This window comes from Typopeltis vanoorti, chromosome 18, assembly GCF_054136105.1.
Source record: "Typopeltis vanoorti isolate ZY-2024b chromosome 18, IOZ_Tvanoo_1.0, whole genome shotgun sequence".
NCBI classification, from domain to species: Eukaryota; Metazoa; Arthropoda; class Arachnida; order Uropygi; family Thelyphonidae; genus Typopeltis; species Typopeltis vanoorti.
In genome coordinates, this window is record NC_143566.1 from 96144088 (window position 1) to 96161322 (window position 17235).

Below are 17235 nucleotides of genomic sequence, written 5' to 3' on the forward strand. Positions count from 1 at the left end.
AGGATCAGATCTTCACTTTGCGACAAATAGTTGAGAAAGCATGGGAATATAACAAAGATCTGTATTTAAGTTTTATCGATCTGGAAAAAGGCATATGACAAGGTGCCAAGAGAGAAGCTATTGAATATGCTACAGTTATATGGCGTCAATGGGGCATTATATCAAGCAATACTTAATCTTTATTTGAGTTGCAAGTCAGCAGTTAGAATTGAAGGAAGTAGAGGAAGATGGTTTAATGTTAAATCTGGTGTGAGACAGGGATGTACATTATCCCTTCTGTTATTCATTATCTATATGGATAAAATGAAGATAAGTGGTATTAATCATGATATCAGAATTGGAGATGTTAATGTCAGCTCTTTGCTTTATGCAGAAGATGTTATACTTCTAAATAAATCTGCTACAAGCCTGCAAGATTTCCTGACTAAATTGAATACCGTTGTAATAGATATGGCATGAAGGTCAAAGATAGTAAATTAAATATGGAAATAGACAACAGATTCAACAAAGCTGGTATGGTAGGAAGTCAATTGAATAAATTCATATGGAGTAAGAGAGAAATTAGTCAGAACACTAAATTAGCTGTATACAAGACAGTGCTCAAACCAGTTTTAACTTATGGATCTGAGAACTGGATTAGAAGTAAAACGCTTGACCAGTGACTAGAGACCGCAGATATGAGAGTCCTGAGAAAGATTAGATGTGATGGCATCAGTGGCAATATCATATTAAAAACGAGGATATTAGGAAAGAACTAGACATTTGTCAGCATCCAGGAATCCATTAGCAGAGCTAATCTCTTGTGTGGTCACTTAAATAGAATGGACAAGGAAAGATTAGCAAAACAAGTCTTCTCTGTTTTATATTGAAGTAATATTGAATCTAATTATATCTGAACTTTTTTTTAGAATGTTTTTTTAATATACTTTTTAAGTGAACAGAATGTTTTTCACAGAGAGGAATGGTTGGATGGGGAGCAAATGATTTAGCCAGCTGTTTAGTAAATTTGTGTGTAGGAGCGAGTGAATATTTGGTCCTCCATGTGTTCTAAGTGGCTTCACACCAAAAGGCTTGAGCTTGTTAACAGCTTCTTTGGACTAAGATGTGGTTTTTTTTTTTTTTTTTTTTAAGTAATTTAACAACTTTTTTCTTTTTGTGTATTAGGATCATGATCTCTGATTTTGTATGTAAAAATGATCTTGTAGAAGAGATGATCATTACTTTTAAAAGATGAATCCTTTAAACTTCTTCATCCAGCAATAGATGGCACTAGTTAAGACTTTAATTCTTTGTTGCCTGGTACAATTTTAACTGTTCCCACCATGAATTTATTCTTGCATTTGAATACTGCAATACCTTGCATAGCTTGGTTTTGAACAGTGCAGGTTTCACTATAACAGTTTATAATTTTTAACAATTTTTTATTTATTTTTTAGCAGTATAATACTGTACTGCATTATAGACATTCCAACTCCACTATAACAGTATTGTAGTGATTTAGCAAGCCACAGTCACAAATGTATTGATGCATGCTTTAGTGTTATTTCACCTTTGGTGCAGCAAAGTCATGGTCGCCCTACAATTTTTGTTTATTTTTATTACACAAGTACCCTTTTATACACAGTTATAAACAATTACAAAATGCCTACGACTAGGAATTATTAAATTAAAAAAAAAAAAATCAGAAGAATCATCTGTTTTTCCAACAAAAGCTTTTGGCTTTTGTTGGAAAAACAGATGATTCTTCTGATTTTCTTATGGATGTCTATCCTAACATTGAATGAAGCATTGTAAAATGCTATTTGATGTTACAAAGATATGTATGCAGAGAAAGTTAAGGAAACAACTGGTGCAAATTACATTATTTAAATACAGTTTTTCCAAATAAAAACTTGTGTTCAGTTATCAACAATAAAAATCTTTACATTTGTTTTATTTTAATCTTTAATTTCTCTGGTTGCATAAACTAGTATTTCTGGTAAACTTGCATTATGCAAATGCTTAAATTTTTTTTTTTTTTTTCAGCAATACAGTAATTTTCTTTTTGGAACTCATTATATTTTAACACATTATGATAATGTTTTAAACAGTGTTGTATTGCATAGTATATATTACGAAAAAATGTTTCGTAAGCAAGTATGAGAAATGCTAGTCATGTCGGAAGCGAAAGAATGAAGTGACTGATATTATGGATATAAGGCAGGATTGTCAAAGTGTTCTGGAGAATGTAGTTGAAGCAGTGAATGATAGTGCATGAAATACCAATGAGAGGTTGAAGGAAGCCGTGTGTAAGTAATAATGTGGATGATAAGTTGCTAGTGCAGAAAGAAATTACACTCTTATGTGGACTTCTTCACAGACATGTGTTACAGTTGGAGAAACAGACATGTGTTACGGAAGGACAGAGAATGAAAGAAAGAGTGAATGGGAAAAGCATAAAAGTGGGAGAAACTAGAGAAAAGAGATAGTATTGTATGTGGATTCGATGATAAGAGGTATATTAATGAGAAAGTGATGGAAGTATATTTTACAGATGCAAAGATAAAGAATGTTAGTGAAGCTTTAAGTTTTCAGAAGAAAAAGCAAGCAAATTAATTGTTTTGTCATGCACAAATGATTTGAAAGGTGAGAAATATGAGAGAAGATATGAAAAGCGTTGTTAGAAGAAGCCAAAAGGAAGAGTAAGAAAGTAAATATTGTGAGTCTGCTATCTTGATATGATGAGTTAGAATTGAAAAGTGCCATGGTTGTCAATGAGAAGATTGTACAGGAGAAATGGTGTGAAGTTTATAATGTCTGGAGTGAATGTACCTGATGGACTGCACTTAAATGGTTTTGGAGATAGGTGCTTGAAGAAAGTGTTTTCAGTGAGAGGATAGAAGTGCAAAACCAGGGAAACTAGGGATATTAAAGGGGGAGCAATCGAGCATGTGTCTAGCCCTGCTGGGATAGATAAGTATGAGCACAGGAATGATTATGAAATGCTGGTTTTGAATTTGAATGGACAGGTAATGACATTATGTAATGGTAACTGTGTGCCCAATGGGATGTTGAAATGCATGTACACGAATGCTTGAAGTATCAGAAATAAAGTTGAGGAGTTTATAGCATCGATAAGCTTGACTTAGCCAGAAATTATTGACATTAGCAAGACCATTCTCTGACAACATCGGAAATGATGTAGTTACAGGGATGGAATGTAACGGATAATTGTATTTTCAGAGAAGATAGAAATAGGGCAGGAAGAGCTGCAGAACTTTAACCAACAAAAATAAAAGTTAAGGAAGATTGTAGATCTGATGGAAATGGTTCATTTTGAGGAGATGTCTGGTGTGAGATAGAGGCCAACAGGACAAAATACATTATTAGTTGCTGCTATACCTGCAGAGTCCAGAAGAAGATGTGGATGTCATGCATCAGCAGATTAGCACAATGAGTGCAGGCCAAGCAATTATCATGATATCACTATAATTATGGTGATATAGATTGGAAAAAGGAAATGGCCCGTGGCAAAATGGAAATATAATTTATACAGTTACTAAGGGATAATTACCTGAAACAGCGCATGGTGAAAGGATTGAAACAATACCACATCATTGTATGAATTTCCTCGTACAATGTTGTGGTGGCAGTGAGTTCAACATTGCATATACCAGGTTGATAGCTTTTAGCAAAATGGCTATTCATTAGTTAAACAATCACTTCTGCATCAGTCACCTGCATACCATCTGCATTCAGTAGAGTTATTCTTTCAAATTCATTCTTTCGTTTACTTGAAGCATAGCGATAGAATTCTTTTGGGTTATTTTTAACTTGCAGAGCCAGTTTCTTTCCATACAACACTTGACTCTTCTGGCCTGCTGCTTATAATTATCATAGTTCTGATATTGCATTATTTAAGCATTTTGAAACACTTCCATACACTGATACCATGGTACAGAATCCAGCAACCCCCCCCCCCCCTCCTCAGCTGGTCATAATTTCCTGCTTTGTAGTTCAGCATGTAATCTTTCCTGAATGGAACATTCATAAACTTAGCCACTTCCAAGTGAGTACTGCATGATCACTGTTACCCATTGGAATCAGAATAGTTATCTTTAACTGAAACCTCCTCTGACACTATAATCAGATCTAACAGTCTTTGACCATGAATTCCTTTCATCACATGCTGCTTGAAGAAGTTGTCTCGCAACAGCTCAATAAATTCAGCTTCATTCTTCTCGTGTGACTTGGCTACTCTATCAGCATTTGGATAATTAATATCCCCCTCCCCCCATTATGATTACTCTTTTTGCACCCATCATATTTATTTGGTGATGCACTTCTTCATCACTAGCAATTGGTCTACCAGGTCTGTAACAACACCCTACTATGTAATGTATTTAATGTTGTTACACTCTACCTCACACCAGATGCCTTCAAACTCACTGCTACATGAAAAACATACTAGTATTGCAGTCATAGGCCTCAACTCTAACTGAATTCAAGTCATCCCATATCAATATCAGCATACCCTATCCTCTCCTATCCTTCCTAAAAATGTTGTACCCTTTGTATTTGATGCCAGTTAGTATGTCTGCTTCTGATAGCCAGGTCTCACTAATGCCTACAATATGAGGTCTCAATATATTAACCAAGGTAACAAACTCTATTCCTTTGTTTCTGATACTCCTTGTATTCGTGTATAGACATAATAAATTACCTGCATGCTCTTTTGTATTGACTTGTCTGAGGTCTGCATCAGTGCTTCCCAAACTGTGGGCTGCGGCTCCCTTGGAGGCTGTTAGTTTTGTTGAGGGGCCGTGAAATAATGAAAACAAATTTGAAATGTTTTAAGACCATGTCAAAAATGTGTATGTAAGATGCTAAAAATGTAATATTTGCATTTGATTTTTGCAATATTCGCTGTGTATGTTTTGTATTGAATATAAATACAATAAATATTATAATAATATATGTCTGTATTATGATTTTTTTTTTCAATGGGGGTGTGAAATATTTTAATTTTTCTAAAGGGGCCTTTATATTCATAAGTTTGGGAAGCACTGGTCTACATGACACAGTTCGACAACTTGCAAATCTCTCTTCTTATCTAGTTCTTTAACTTATGCAGACATTATCACATATGCTTGATAGGTCCAAACTGGATGAACACAGAATCATTCTCTCTTCAAATCATTATTATTATTACCCCAAGACCTCATGGAGTCAAAGACTCATCTGGGAGGTCCTTTTATCACACACACAGCTCATCATACCGTGCCTTGAACATATTCAGACTCCTTGCAGACACCACACTCTCAGGCAAGGCATTCCAATCATTTACAACTCTCCACGAAAAAAACCTACCCCTCACTCCCCTACTCACAGCCTCTTTATACAGTTTCCAGGGATGACCTCTGGTTCTCCCCTGATCTCCTATTTTCTGTAGAACTTCTCCAGCATTGATCCTATAACAATCCCTTACCAACTTTAGGTCTGTATCATATCTCCCCTCTTCCTCCTGTCCACCACACTCTACAAATTACATCTTCTCAATCTTTCCTCATACTCAACATTCCAGAGGTCAGAAACTACATTAGTCAATCGCCTTTGGACCCTTTCCAACATCTCTTCATCCTTCTGAAAACCAGGTGACCAAATCTGGACATAATAGTCCATGTGTGGCCTAATCAAAGCCTTATACAACGGAACAAGAATCTCTCTACTTCTACATGTCAGTGTCCTCTGCAGCTTTCACAGAAGTCTTTCTGTTGTCTTCACAATTTTGGCTATGTGTCCCCTAAATTTCAGATCCTTATCCACCCCCCACCCCCAGATCTCTAATTTCTTCCACCTCCAACAATATATTCTCACCAAGCATAAATTCTGCATCCCTTTGTTTTTCATCCCAACTTTGCATCATCTGCAAACAACTGAATATCTCCATCCAAATCTTCCTCTATATCATTAATATACAAGTTAAACAGTAATGGTCCCAAAACAGACCCCTGAGGCACTCCACTAGTGACTTTCCTTTTCCTAGATATTGCTCCCCCATACACAACTTGTTGATACCTATCAGATAGCCAGTCTCCAATCCAATGCACTAATATAATATCCAATCCAGTTTGACTATCAACTTATCATGCGGTAATCTATCAAAAGCCTTTGCAAAATCTAAGTATATTACTGTGTATCATTCTCCTCTGTCCATGCTGTCCATCAAAGATAATATCATTGTTGTCAACCCAACTCTGGATCCTAGTTCTCACAAGCTTCTCCAACAACTTAACCACAACACCTGACACACAGATAGGCCTATAGTTTGATGCTTGAGTTCGATCACCTCCTTTATGAAGTGGCACAATCTTGTTCTCCTTCCACTCCTTAGGAACTTGACCGAGTGCAAGACTCATATTAAAAAAAATGTCAACACAGGTGTCAACTCTCTGGCACATTCCTTCAGAATACGTGGTGATATATTATCAAGTCCCAGAGTCTTATTAACATCTAATTGACTCAACTCCCCATACACCTCTTGCTCACTTACAGTCAGTCTCTCCTCCCCATCATCTACTGCTCTCAATCTCTCCATGATGTTACATTCACAAGATTGAAAGACCTTTATGAATTGCTCATTAAGTATCTCCACCACACATTCCTTTATGAATTGCTCATTAAGTATCTCCACCACACATTCTGCAACAGCTGTCTTTATACCATTTTCTCCTATCAATGTCATTCTTCCATAATCATTCTTTCTTTTGCTGGCTACATATCCAAAGAACTCCTTAGGATTCTTTTTGGCTTCATTAGCTAACTGCTGTTCATGCCTCTCTTTAGCTACCCTCACCAACCAAGTCACCCTCCTTGCCTGGTCTTTGTAGACCTCATGGAATTGGTTATTTCCACTTCTCTTATGCTGCCTCCACAATGCCCTCTTTCTCTGTATCGCATGCTTAATCTTTTTATTCATCTATATCACACCTGCCTTATTTAACCTTCTCACCCTTGGAATACACTTAGATATTGCATCTACTAGATAATTTTTGAAAATCCCCCAAGCTGCATTGATCTCTTTTCCAGCTAACTCCTCATTCCATGCTACACCCTCAAGCTATCTCCTGAGCTCTTCATAATCATCCCCCCCCCCCCCTTGTAGTTCCACATATACCCTTTTCTCACAGAGGTCCTCACACTGCTAGCAACCACCCGAGTAATAACGTCATGGTCACTCTTACCACTTGGTGGATGATTTGACACCTCATTTATAATGACTAAATCCAAGACCCTCAATCCTCGCATGCCCTCTGTTACATACTGTCTGAGGGTAGTTATCCCTCAAAAACTCAAGAAACTCATTTTCTTTACTTCTAGTTGTTATCCCATCATTTCAGTCTATATTGCCATAATTAAAATTGCCAATAATGATCACTTTTTCTTATTTGCTTGACTAATTTGATTATACATTTCATGATCACCACTATTCACATTACCTGGTCTATAACAACATCCAACCAAATATTTGATTCCATTCACCTTTATCTCATACCATACTGCCTCAAAACCACTGGCACTATTTCCCTCTTGCATCTCTACTTTGTATGGACATAACTCTTTCTCTATCATCAATAGCACTCACCCCCCCCCCCTTTTTTTTTTTTTTTTTTTTTTTTTTACCTCTTCTATCTTCACGAAACACATCATACCTCTCCATCTCTATTCCTTTCGGGATGTCGTCCTCTTTCAACCATGTCTCACTTATTCCGACAATCTTTGGGTGAACAGATGCAATTAACGCAACCATTTCATCTGCCTTGTTTCTTATACTTCTAACATTTGTATACAAACACAACAGCTCATTTCTGGATCTACAGCTAGTTCCACTGATACCACTCACTCGATGCGATCTCTCCATGCTCGACTGGGGCCATTTCCCTTTCTGCTTATTCATTTTAAAACCCTTTTCAATTCCAACTGTTTCCTCTTGATCCCAGGTCATCCCATATCTTTCCTGTCTACACATGCTCTCACCTCCTCTCGAAGCATCCACCTTTCTCACACTGTGTACCCCTGTCCACCCTGAGCCTCCCCTTTTCCCTGTTCTTCTTGCACACCCATTCTCTCATTTTCTATACTCATACCATTCACTTCCTCATTCATAACCACCTCTTCAATCTCTCCTGTTCTTCCACACCACTTCCTGCTTGATCTGATTCATTCTCTCTCACTCTGCTCACATCTCTACCTTCCAGCAGCAGTCTCTCCAAGCGACTCATACCATTACCACTCAGATGCAGTCCATTGCTCCCATACAGTTCACTTCTTCCTTCAAACTCATTCCACACATTAACAAGCTGTACTCTCATCTCCTCACACATTTCAGCCAGCATATCATTCATAATCCTTGCTCTCCACCTCATACACACCTTTAATAATGGAGATTCTCACAACTCCTGCCATCAGAATTCAGTTTCCTTGACTCTTTATGTTAGGTCTTATATCAATTAATAGTTTTTCAAGATTCCTGATGCCAAACTCATTCCAGTGTAGGCCAACCCTCTTATACAAATCCAATGTTCTCTCAAACTCATTCCACGCATCAATTCCTTCTACACAGCCTGTGCATCAAATTGTTCGCCATCGTAACCCTTCTTCGTAATTTATTTCTGTCGTATCTAGGTAATATACTAACAATTTTTACTTTCTCACTCTTCACTCTCGCTTCTTCCAATGTTTTTGTGTTCTCTCTCATACTGAATTTATCGCTAGTTAAATCATTGGTACCTACCAGAATTACCCCTTTGCTTTTCTTTTCTGTTAATCAATCTTACATTTTATTTTTAATTTTAGCTCCAGGAAAACTTGACATTATAACCTGCTAATCAGTGGCTTGTTTTATAATAGTCACCATACCAAATACCATCCTTCTTTTTATAATCAATTTTATTTACCAGATGTTTGTTATTATGCACCAACTTACCAGATTCTATGCTTTGTTTTCCATTTTGCTGGGGAACTTTTTTATCCTTTCTATGTTTCTCTAAACGCTGCTGGACTTTCTATAGTTTCCCCTATTGTCTGTCTAATAATCTGCTTTAACTTAAGCGATCTTGGAGGCTAAATTATTTTCAATATCATCTTCAGTATTATCATTAGTGGACAAAGCATTCTTGTTCACTACTTCGCTGTTCTTGTTAGTATTGTTTCTTCTGTGTTTTTGCCACCATTCCGCAGCTATACCCAGTATTAAAATATCACAACAAAAATGTGTTATAAAAACACTAAATACTCCAAAAGCATGAAAATCTATTCTAATATACTATAAAACACTAATTTTCTAAGGAAAAAAACACAATAAAACAGAAAAAAATCACAAATTTGACATGATCCCTAAATTATACTGATCACTCAACACCGCACGAAACTCGTTTTTCTCCATTTTTATGAAAAATGCAAACACCATTTTAAATGTTTACCAAACGAAAAAGCTGAAAAAAATCATATGTGCTAACACTGGTATGAATGAATGAATTGTGTCACTGTCTATTGGAAATTTACCAGACTTCTCAAACACCCCTCATATTTTGTCAGTTATACCATTACTGTTTTATGTATAACATCAAACGGCTCTTACTGTTTCAAATCAATCGTCGTTTGCATTCTCCCTTGTAACTAACTACCATTGCCACTGATGATGGCCTATAATATTCATACTGAAATATAAGGTTTTAAATAAATATTCTTTATTTCCTTGTGTTTTTCATGTGAATTAAAGAAACCTTTCATGGCACAAGTATCTTTTAAAGAATAATAACATTTTCTATGCTTGTAACCACAAGGACCAGTGCAGTTTTTTTGTTGCTGTTGTTCATTTCATCGACTTCTGTAGTATCTTTTTTGTATATTGCTTTAGTAAATTAGCTGTTTATATGATTCACTAAAATACTTGTGCTTTAGTCAGTCATAAGCTGTCTCTAATTGTTCCCTGATTTATCAGAGGACACTGCACTGAAGGATTTTATGAGAAGAAACCAAACTTTAGTTTGGTTTCTTCTCATAAATCACAGCATATTTCCCTACATTTTTTCAGGCAGCTATTTCTTATCTAGTTCATCCCCTAGCATTTATTTTAGTTTGTTTCTTGAGCAATAAGAAGTATATGACTGTTATACTGAAAGTATATAACATCCTTAAATACTTCTCATTTATTGTTAACGCTTTATTGGTACAACATGTTAATTCAGTTAATTCCCATAAGTGTATTTTAGTGTTTTATAAATGAAAGTGGTGCATCTTAATATGATAAAGAATTGGAAAGACCTTTTAATGGGATTATATTGATCAAGTGCATATAATAAACAACTAAGTTATACCAACTAGTTTCACCAACTAAGGCTGTTGGCATCTTCAGGGTACATAACTGATGTAAGGCACTAAAAAGTAAAAAAACTGTTACAAACTATAATCAACCAATTCCAATTATATTAAACAAAGAACAGAGCGCGTACAATACATTCATAGAGCGTGGATGATATCACTTGTTGTTATTTAGGAACGTTCTATAGTTCGCACTATAATTCAGTTCTGGCGAGTTGAAGGATTTGATAAGGGTTTTCTAGATCACAGGCAAGATTAGTCCTTGGTTCCTGTTAAGGTTTTGTATACAGCAGGCAACTGTTGTGGCCTCCTTAAAAATTCGGGAGCGGAAGTCCTCCTCCATGTAAGGAATTGTGCTTCTATCCCACTCTGTGGTATGGTTCGTTCTTGAGAAATGAAAAGCTAACCCTGATTTTTCTTCTCTGTTATTATTCACATCACCTATGTGTTCTTTTTTGCCTAATTTGAAGGCTCCTTGAAGTTTGGCTGATGTAATTCAAGCTGCACGAGTAGGGTATGTTATAAACTCCAGCATATTTGGAGAAAAGATGGCTATCTTTTGGAGATCTTAAGAATTGTGTAATCGTTTCTGTGAGTTTAAAGGCCATTCTTATTTTATGTGGTCTAAGGAGTCTTGCAATCTTATTGGAAACTATCCCTAAGTATGGAATTTGTTTAATATAATTGGAATCGGTTGATTATAGTTTGTAACAGAGTTTTTACTTTTTAGTGCCTTACATCAGTTATGTACCCTGAAGATGCCAACAGCCTTAGTTGGTATAACTTATTTGTTTATTATATGCACTTGATCAATATAATCCCATTAAAAGTCTTTCCAGAGCTTTTTGGTCAAGAAAATTAAACTTTTTTTTTAACATGATAAAGAATTGTTAGTTAATCCTTTTCTTTATATCTTTAGTATGAAACACAAGAACAGGCTGTGGCAACAAGAGATTCACTGCATGGTTCGCGATGGCCAGTATCCAACCCTAAAACACTAATAGCAGATTTTGCTACCCAGGAGGAGGTAAAACTGTAAATTCAAAGTTTATGGGGCTTTTAAAAATGGGGAATTTACTTTTGTATAAAAAAAATGCAGTATTTATAACCTAATTACTGTTTTAACCCATGTTAATTACAAAACTGATTGTTTACTGTGATACTTTAACTAATTAAGTTCCTTTATGCAATTATTAGAGTTAACCCAAACAAGAGCACTGCATTCCATAAAGACTTATCTATGCTTTTTGAGCCTCCTTTATCCATATGAATAGATGACAAAAAGTTACATCTGATATGGTTACAACTCACCTGTAATCACATAGACTGCTACAGCTGATCAGAGTGAAGGTAACTATATTCTGATCAGCTGCAGGGACTACAGGAATAGATTATGATAGTTGATCCTAGGTTTAATGGAATGAAAACAGCACAAATAAATACAGTTTAATAATTCCAATATTTCATCTGTCACAGAGATGTTTTCTTGGATCATCATCATCATAGTTTATTCACAATATGATACAATGTGAAAAGGGAAAAGATTTACATTAAAAATTAGATTGCAAATTATGGTCTTCCAAGCCTTTATCTTGAGCTAACTCGTAGATGGAGTTTTACAGTTCAGCCATTGATGGTTTCACATATGTATTGCCAAAATTGTTTGCATGGTCTTCCTCTACTGTGATTGCCATCTTCTGGTTTGTACAGAATGAGGTATTCCAAAAAGGGTGAGACTTCAGAATGTCTGAGTTGATGTCCAAGCCATCTGAGTTGTAGTTTTTTGACTATATTGACAAGTGGTTCTTGCTTAGCCAGATTTAGCACAACAGAGTTAGTGACATTGTCCATCCAAGGATCAGTCTGAAACATGTAGTTCCAAAGGAGTTAGTTAGATCTGTATTTTTTTTTTTTTGGTGCTTATTGGATACAATATAAAAATTGTAATAGCACACACAAATACAAACAACAAATGGAAGATGGCAGACTAGAAGTCTATATCCTATGAGGGTGTTGTGAGCTAGCTTTCGCTGTTGGCTGGGTGGTCTAAGAATTAATGTTTCTTAAATCTGCTAGTGATTGCAAAATAGTCTTTCAAGTTTGTATTTATGATGAAGCATTTGATTCTGTGTAAGGTAATCAAGTCATGGCCAGCTAGACCTGACTGATACAGCAAAACTGGTTGAGGTTTGGAAAAGTATAGCGGCTATCATTTTACCAAAAATCTGGGAGACAAGTCATTTTAAGAGATCAGTTTGGTGCCTATTTATTCTCTCTATCTCTCTCTCTCTAGATGGTAGCAATTGGCACTTTAGTTCCTTGTGTTGTCAGTTTACCATTTTTAAACTGGTCCCACTGTTAAGTTATTGTTGCTGTTCGCATACTATGACAAACTGTTTTTTGTGCTCTGGAGATACTGGGTATAATACCATCAAAATATCAGTAAATAAGTTAAATATTATTATTTTTTTTTAATCTGTGTTGAGGATCAAAACCATTAAAAACTAAGCACAAACTGCTAACTCAAGCCTTTCTATCCATTCTATTAAAATATTATTTAACATGTTCACATCAGAGTGATCAGAAACTGCTCACTCTGCCACGGTTTTCTTTTTACATATCAGGCATGCTACATGTCGTGGTAAGTTTTTTGATTGTAACCAAATCTCTGTAGAGGACGAAAAAGGAATCTATTGATTTCTCAATATATTAGAAAACAATAATTTAGGAAAATGCAATATTTGGTTGGTACATTTTAATTGCTAAAATGCGTAAATATTTGAACCGACATGAGCCATGTGAGAATTGTAACTATAAGGGGTAAAAAGGACACATGCGAATAGAATACTTTCAATACTGGCAAATAAATTATTAATGATTTCCAGTTGTGATATTATGTGTGTATCCAGTAATTGCTGCGCAGGAGCAATTGTGATCTTGTAAGCATAGCCACCATGTTTGCATTTATGATGAGCATAATTTAAAAAAATAATAATATGGGGAAATGGGAAATGATTTTTTCCTGAAATAACTAATGAATAATAAACAATTGCTGTTTGCATTTGGAAGCTTAGTAAATAGCTATAGGTAGGGGCTTATCTAATGAACTAATAATGTTGATTTTATTGCAGCACCACTGGAGTAGAACTCTACTCCCGTACTCGTCTACCCATATATAAAAGGGGAAATAAAACTGAATGTGAGAATTACAGAAGTATTTCCCTATTGAGTGTTCCTGGTAAGATTTATTCAAGTATACTTGAGAAATGAATGAGAAGGATTGTGGAAGGGAAGCTTTGTGGAGAACAAGCTGGATTCAGGTCAAATAGAGGCTGTCAGGATCAGATTTTCACTTTACGGCAAATTGTTGAGAAATCATGGGAATGTAACAAAGATCTGTATTTAAGTTTTGTAGATTTGGAAAAGGCATATGACAAGGCACCAAGAGAGAAGTTATTCAAAACGCTATAGTTATATGGTGTCGATGGGGCAATATTTAATGTTTATTTGAGTTGTAAGTCGGCAGTTAGAATTGAAGTATAGGAAGATGGTTTAATGTTAAATCTGGTGTGCGACAAGGATGTACATTATCCCCTCTGTTATTCATTATCTATATGGATCACATTATGAAGGAAAGTGGTATTAAATATGATATCAAAAGTGGAGATGTTAATGTCAGCTCTTTGCTTTATGCAGACGATGTTATACTTCTAAATAAATCCGCTACAAGTCTGCAAGATTCCCTGACTAAATTGAATAACTGTTGTAATAGACATGGTATGAAGGTCAACGATAACAAGACAATGAAAATAGGCAGAAGCATTGAAAACATCAGCTGCATTGTGAATGGAGAACCTATTGAGCAAGTAAAATATTTCAGCTAATTAGGCATGATTTTTTGTGAAGATGGTAAATTAAATATGGAAATAGACAACAGAATTAACAAAGCTGGTATGGTATGAAGTCAACTGAATAAATTAGACAGCTAATTTAGTCAAAACATTAAATTAGCTGTCTATAAGGCAGTGTTCAAACCAATTTTAACTTATAGATCTGAGAGTTGGATTAGAAGCAGAACACTTGACCAAATACTATTGACTGCAGATATGAGAGTCCTCAGAAAGATTAGAGGCATGAACAGATGAACAGAACATCAATGTCAATATCATATTAAAAATGAGGATATTAGTAAAGAACTTGACATTGTACGCATCCAGGAATGTGTTAGCAGAGCTAATCTCAGGTGGTATGGTCACTTAAACAGAATGGGTGAGGAAAGATTAGCAAAACGAGTGTTTTTCTGCCAGGTTGGCAGGAAGACCAAGATATAGGTGAATTGATATAGTAAAAAGTGTCCTAGAAGATGTGATAATGTTAGTCTTGACAAGTAACAGACTGATTTGGAGGAAAATTGAAGATAGGAAGTTAGTAATGATGTAAATTTTTCATGTAGTACTATCATATCCTGTACATCCCTTGAAGGTACAGGTCAGGCATTTGATGAAGATGATGATTGCAACGCTAAACACAGTAACTAAATAGATTTGTCATAACTTCATGACAGTAATGATGTAAGTTTTTTTTCATGTAGTACTATCATATCCTGTACACCCATTGAGGGTACAGGGTTCATGTCAGGAATTTGATGATGATGATTATAGCACTAAACATCTAACTAAATACATTTGTCATAATGTCCTTTTTCAAATTTTCATTTGTAGAATAACATGATAACACCTGTTTTATAACACAGCCATTGGGTGTAGAACAAACAATTTATGTGAAGTAAATTTTCTAAATCAAATGAAGGTGTGTGTATGTTTATTTAATTAACTTGAAATGAGTTCAAATTACATTTGAGATTTTCTATATCATATATCATTAAGACAGTTCGTAAGTGCTAATTTTACAAAGAAAATTCTGCCAATAAAGTTTAAATTTAAAAGATTCCCTACTGCATCAGTAAGGTAAGCATGTGATAAAGTTAGTTCCGGCCACTGGCGGTACATGTATGAAGCACTGATTGGGGTGAATGTGTTAAATGTTAAATTCTAGATTAAATTTGGATAAGATTTGATATCCATGGAATTTTTTATATAAGATTAAGTATAGCCATTGGTTAAGAATTAGCACAGTTCGATTAGTTTAAAGGAGCAGCAGTTAGTGGTATCCACTACAGGATGCACAGGATTATTGTATTTGTAAATTTTAGACAAACCCTATTTTTTGGAGGGGAGGGGGGTAAGGTCTGAGTTTTCTAAGTAATTTTGGCAACTAAGGTATTACATTTTAGAGAAGTCATTTGGAGGGGAGAGGGGTTAGTGGGATTATAATCTAGAGGTTTGAAGTTATGCAGTCTCTGATCCATACATGCAATTGTTAAGTATATTCACTAGTGTTGAGAACCACAATAAGGCTGTTGGGGAGATTTGTTTTAGTCTGCGAAGCTTGTATAATGATGTTGGCAATATATGGAGGTAAGTTGTGGATGCATCATAAGGTCTAATGTGAGAACTTAATGAGGTGCTACTGCAAGTTGTCACCAAGGCTAAGAGGCTGACTCTGTGGTTGAGAAAAAATCTGTGTAGGTATTCTTTTTTGAAATTCTTTATGGCCAGATTTATCTGAAATATCAGAGAGAATGCTTCAAAGTTCTGGGTTGAGAATAGAAAATTCAGATTGTAAAAGAGCTGATGGCTCATATCAACCTAATAGCAGATGGGTTGATATAAGTGGTAGCATTCTGTTCCCAAAGTTATGCAAAGCTGTTGCCATCTGTAGATTTGATGGGCTTTAAATGAGCAAAATTTGATTTTAAACTTTACAAACATACATTTAATTCCTGTGTTCCCTTCAGGAATGGGAACCAGTTAAGTTCCCTAGATAAAGTTTCCACTTGCTGTACTGTTTAGTTTTGTGTGCTATGTTTACTCTATTAAGAATTAGAAAACAAATTAAATCTTAGGTACTGTGAAACATTAATTCTTAGACATCCTTCCCAACAGCCAAGGCTGGCTCATAGCACCCATAGAGAGCTCACCACCTAGGATTCTTCAGGTTCTGGTCTAACAACTTCTACATTCTTTTTTATTTTTATTTATATTGTGTGTGATTCTTTTAGAAAGGCTTATACGTTGGTAACACATGACTGTGAAATTATTTAAGGAATTTACAATGTATACTGGAATATTAATTAAAAGAAACTTGAATAAATACATCCTATATTTTGGCAATGTCACATTGCTATCTTCAATGGGAACATACAACTATGACATGTGCACGCAGGCACTACAAAAAGCAAATAAGGTAGAAGAGAGAAACTACTGTTGTTCCTAGAGTCCTAATGGTGCCCCCTAGCAGGCTATATTGGATTGTCTTGGCTGATGTTCTCGTGATGCAAGCTTCCCAAATTTGGGACAGTCTCATGCACCCAAATTTGTTGAGATTTGGAAAGTTTTTAGAGCTGAGGCTGATTCTGTGAACAATCTTTCATATTTAAACTTGCTGCGGTGTATTAACGTGGCTTTCTTCCAACGTATTCTGTGGCAGGTTTCCAGAGCATGGTCTGCAAGCCCAGAATGGTTGTACTGGTGAAACCGGATGTAGTCTTTGTGTTCCAAAATCCTGACATTTGCTCTCCTACCTGTTTGGCTAAAGTAGGACAGTTTACAGCTGCAAGAGACCTGGTATATCCCAGGTAGGTCTAGGTCCAGACCTCAACAAATTTGGGTGCATGAGACTCCCCAAATTTGGGAAGCTTGCATCACAAGAACATCAGCCCAACAGCCAAAACTGCCCAATATAGTCTGCTAGGGGGCACCATTAGGACTCTAGGAACAACAGTAGTTTCTCTCTTCTGCCTCATTTGCTTTT

The 17235-nt window shown here is 35.7% G+C and overlaps 1 protein-coding gene across 4 annotated transcripts in view; it reads left to right on the forward strand.

Annotated features, from left to right (window-relative positions):
- Window positions 1-17235, forward strand: part of Acn (apoptotic chromatin condensation inducer acinus) — a 229813-nt gene that overhangs the window by 167597 nt on the left and 44981 nt on the right. For all 4 annotated transcript variants that reach the window (XR_016549792.1, XR_016549793.1, XM_090407980.1 and 1 more), the window contains exon 9: window positions 11282-11389. Coding sequence is in view for 2 of the 4 variants with exons in the window: in XM_090407980.1 (XP_090264106.1) it covers window positions 11282-11389 (108 nt within the window). In the remaining 2 variants the exon portion in view is untranslated. The remainder of the gene's footprint in view (window positions 1-11281; window positions 11390-17235) is intronic.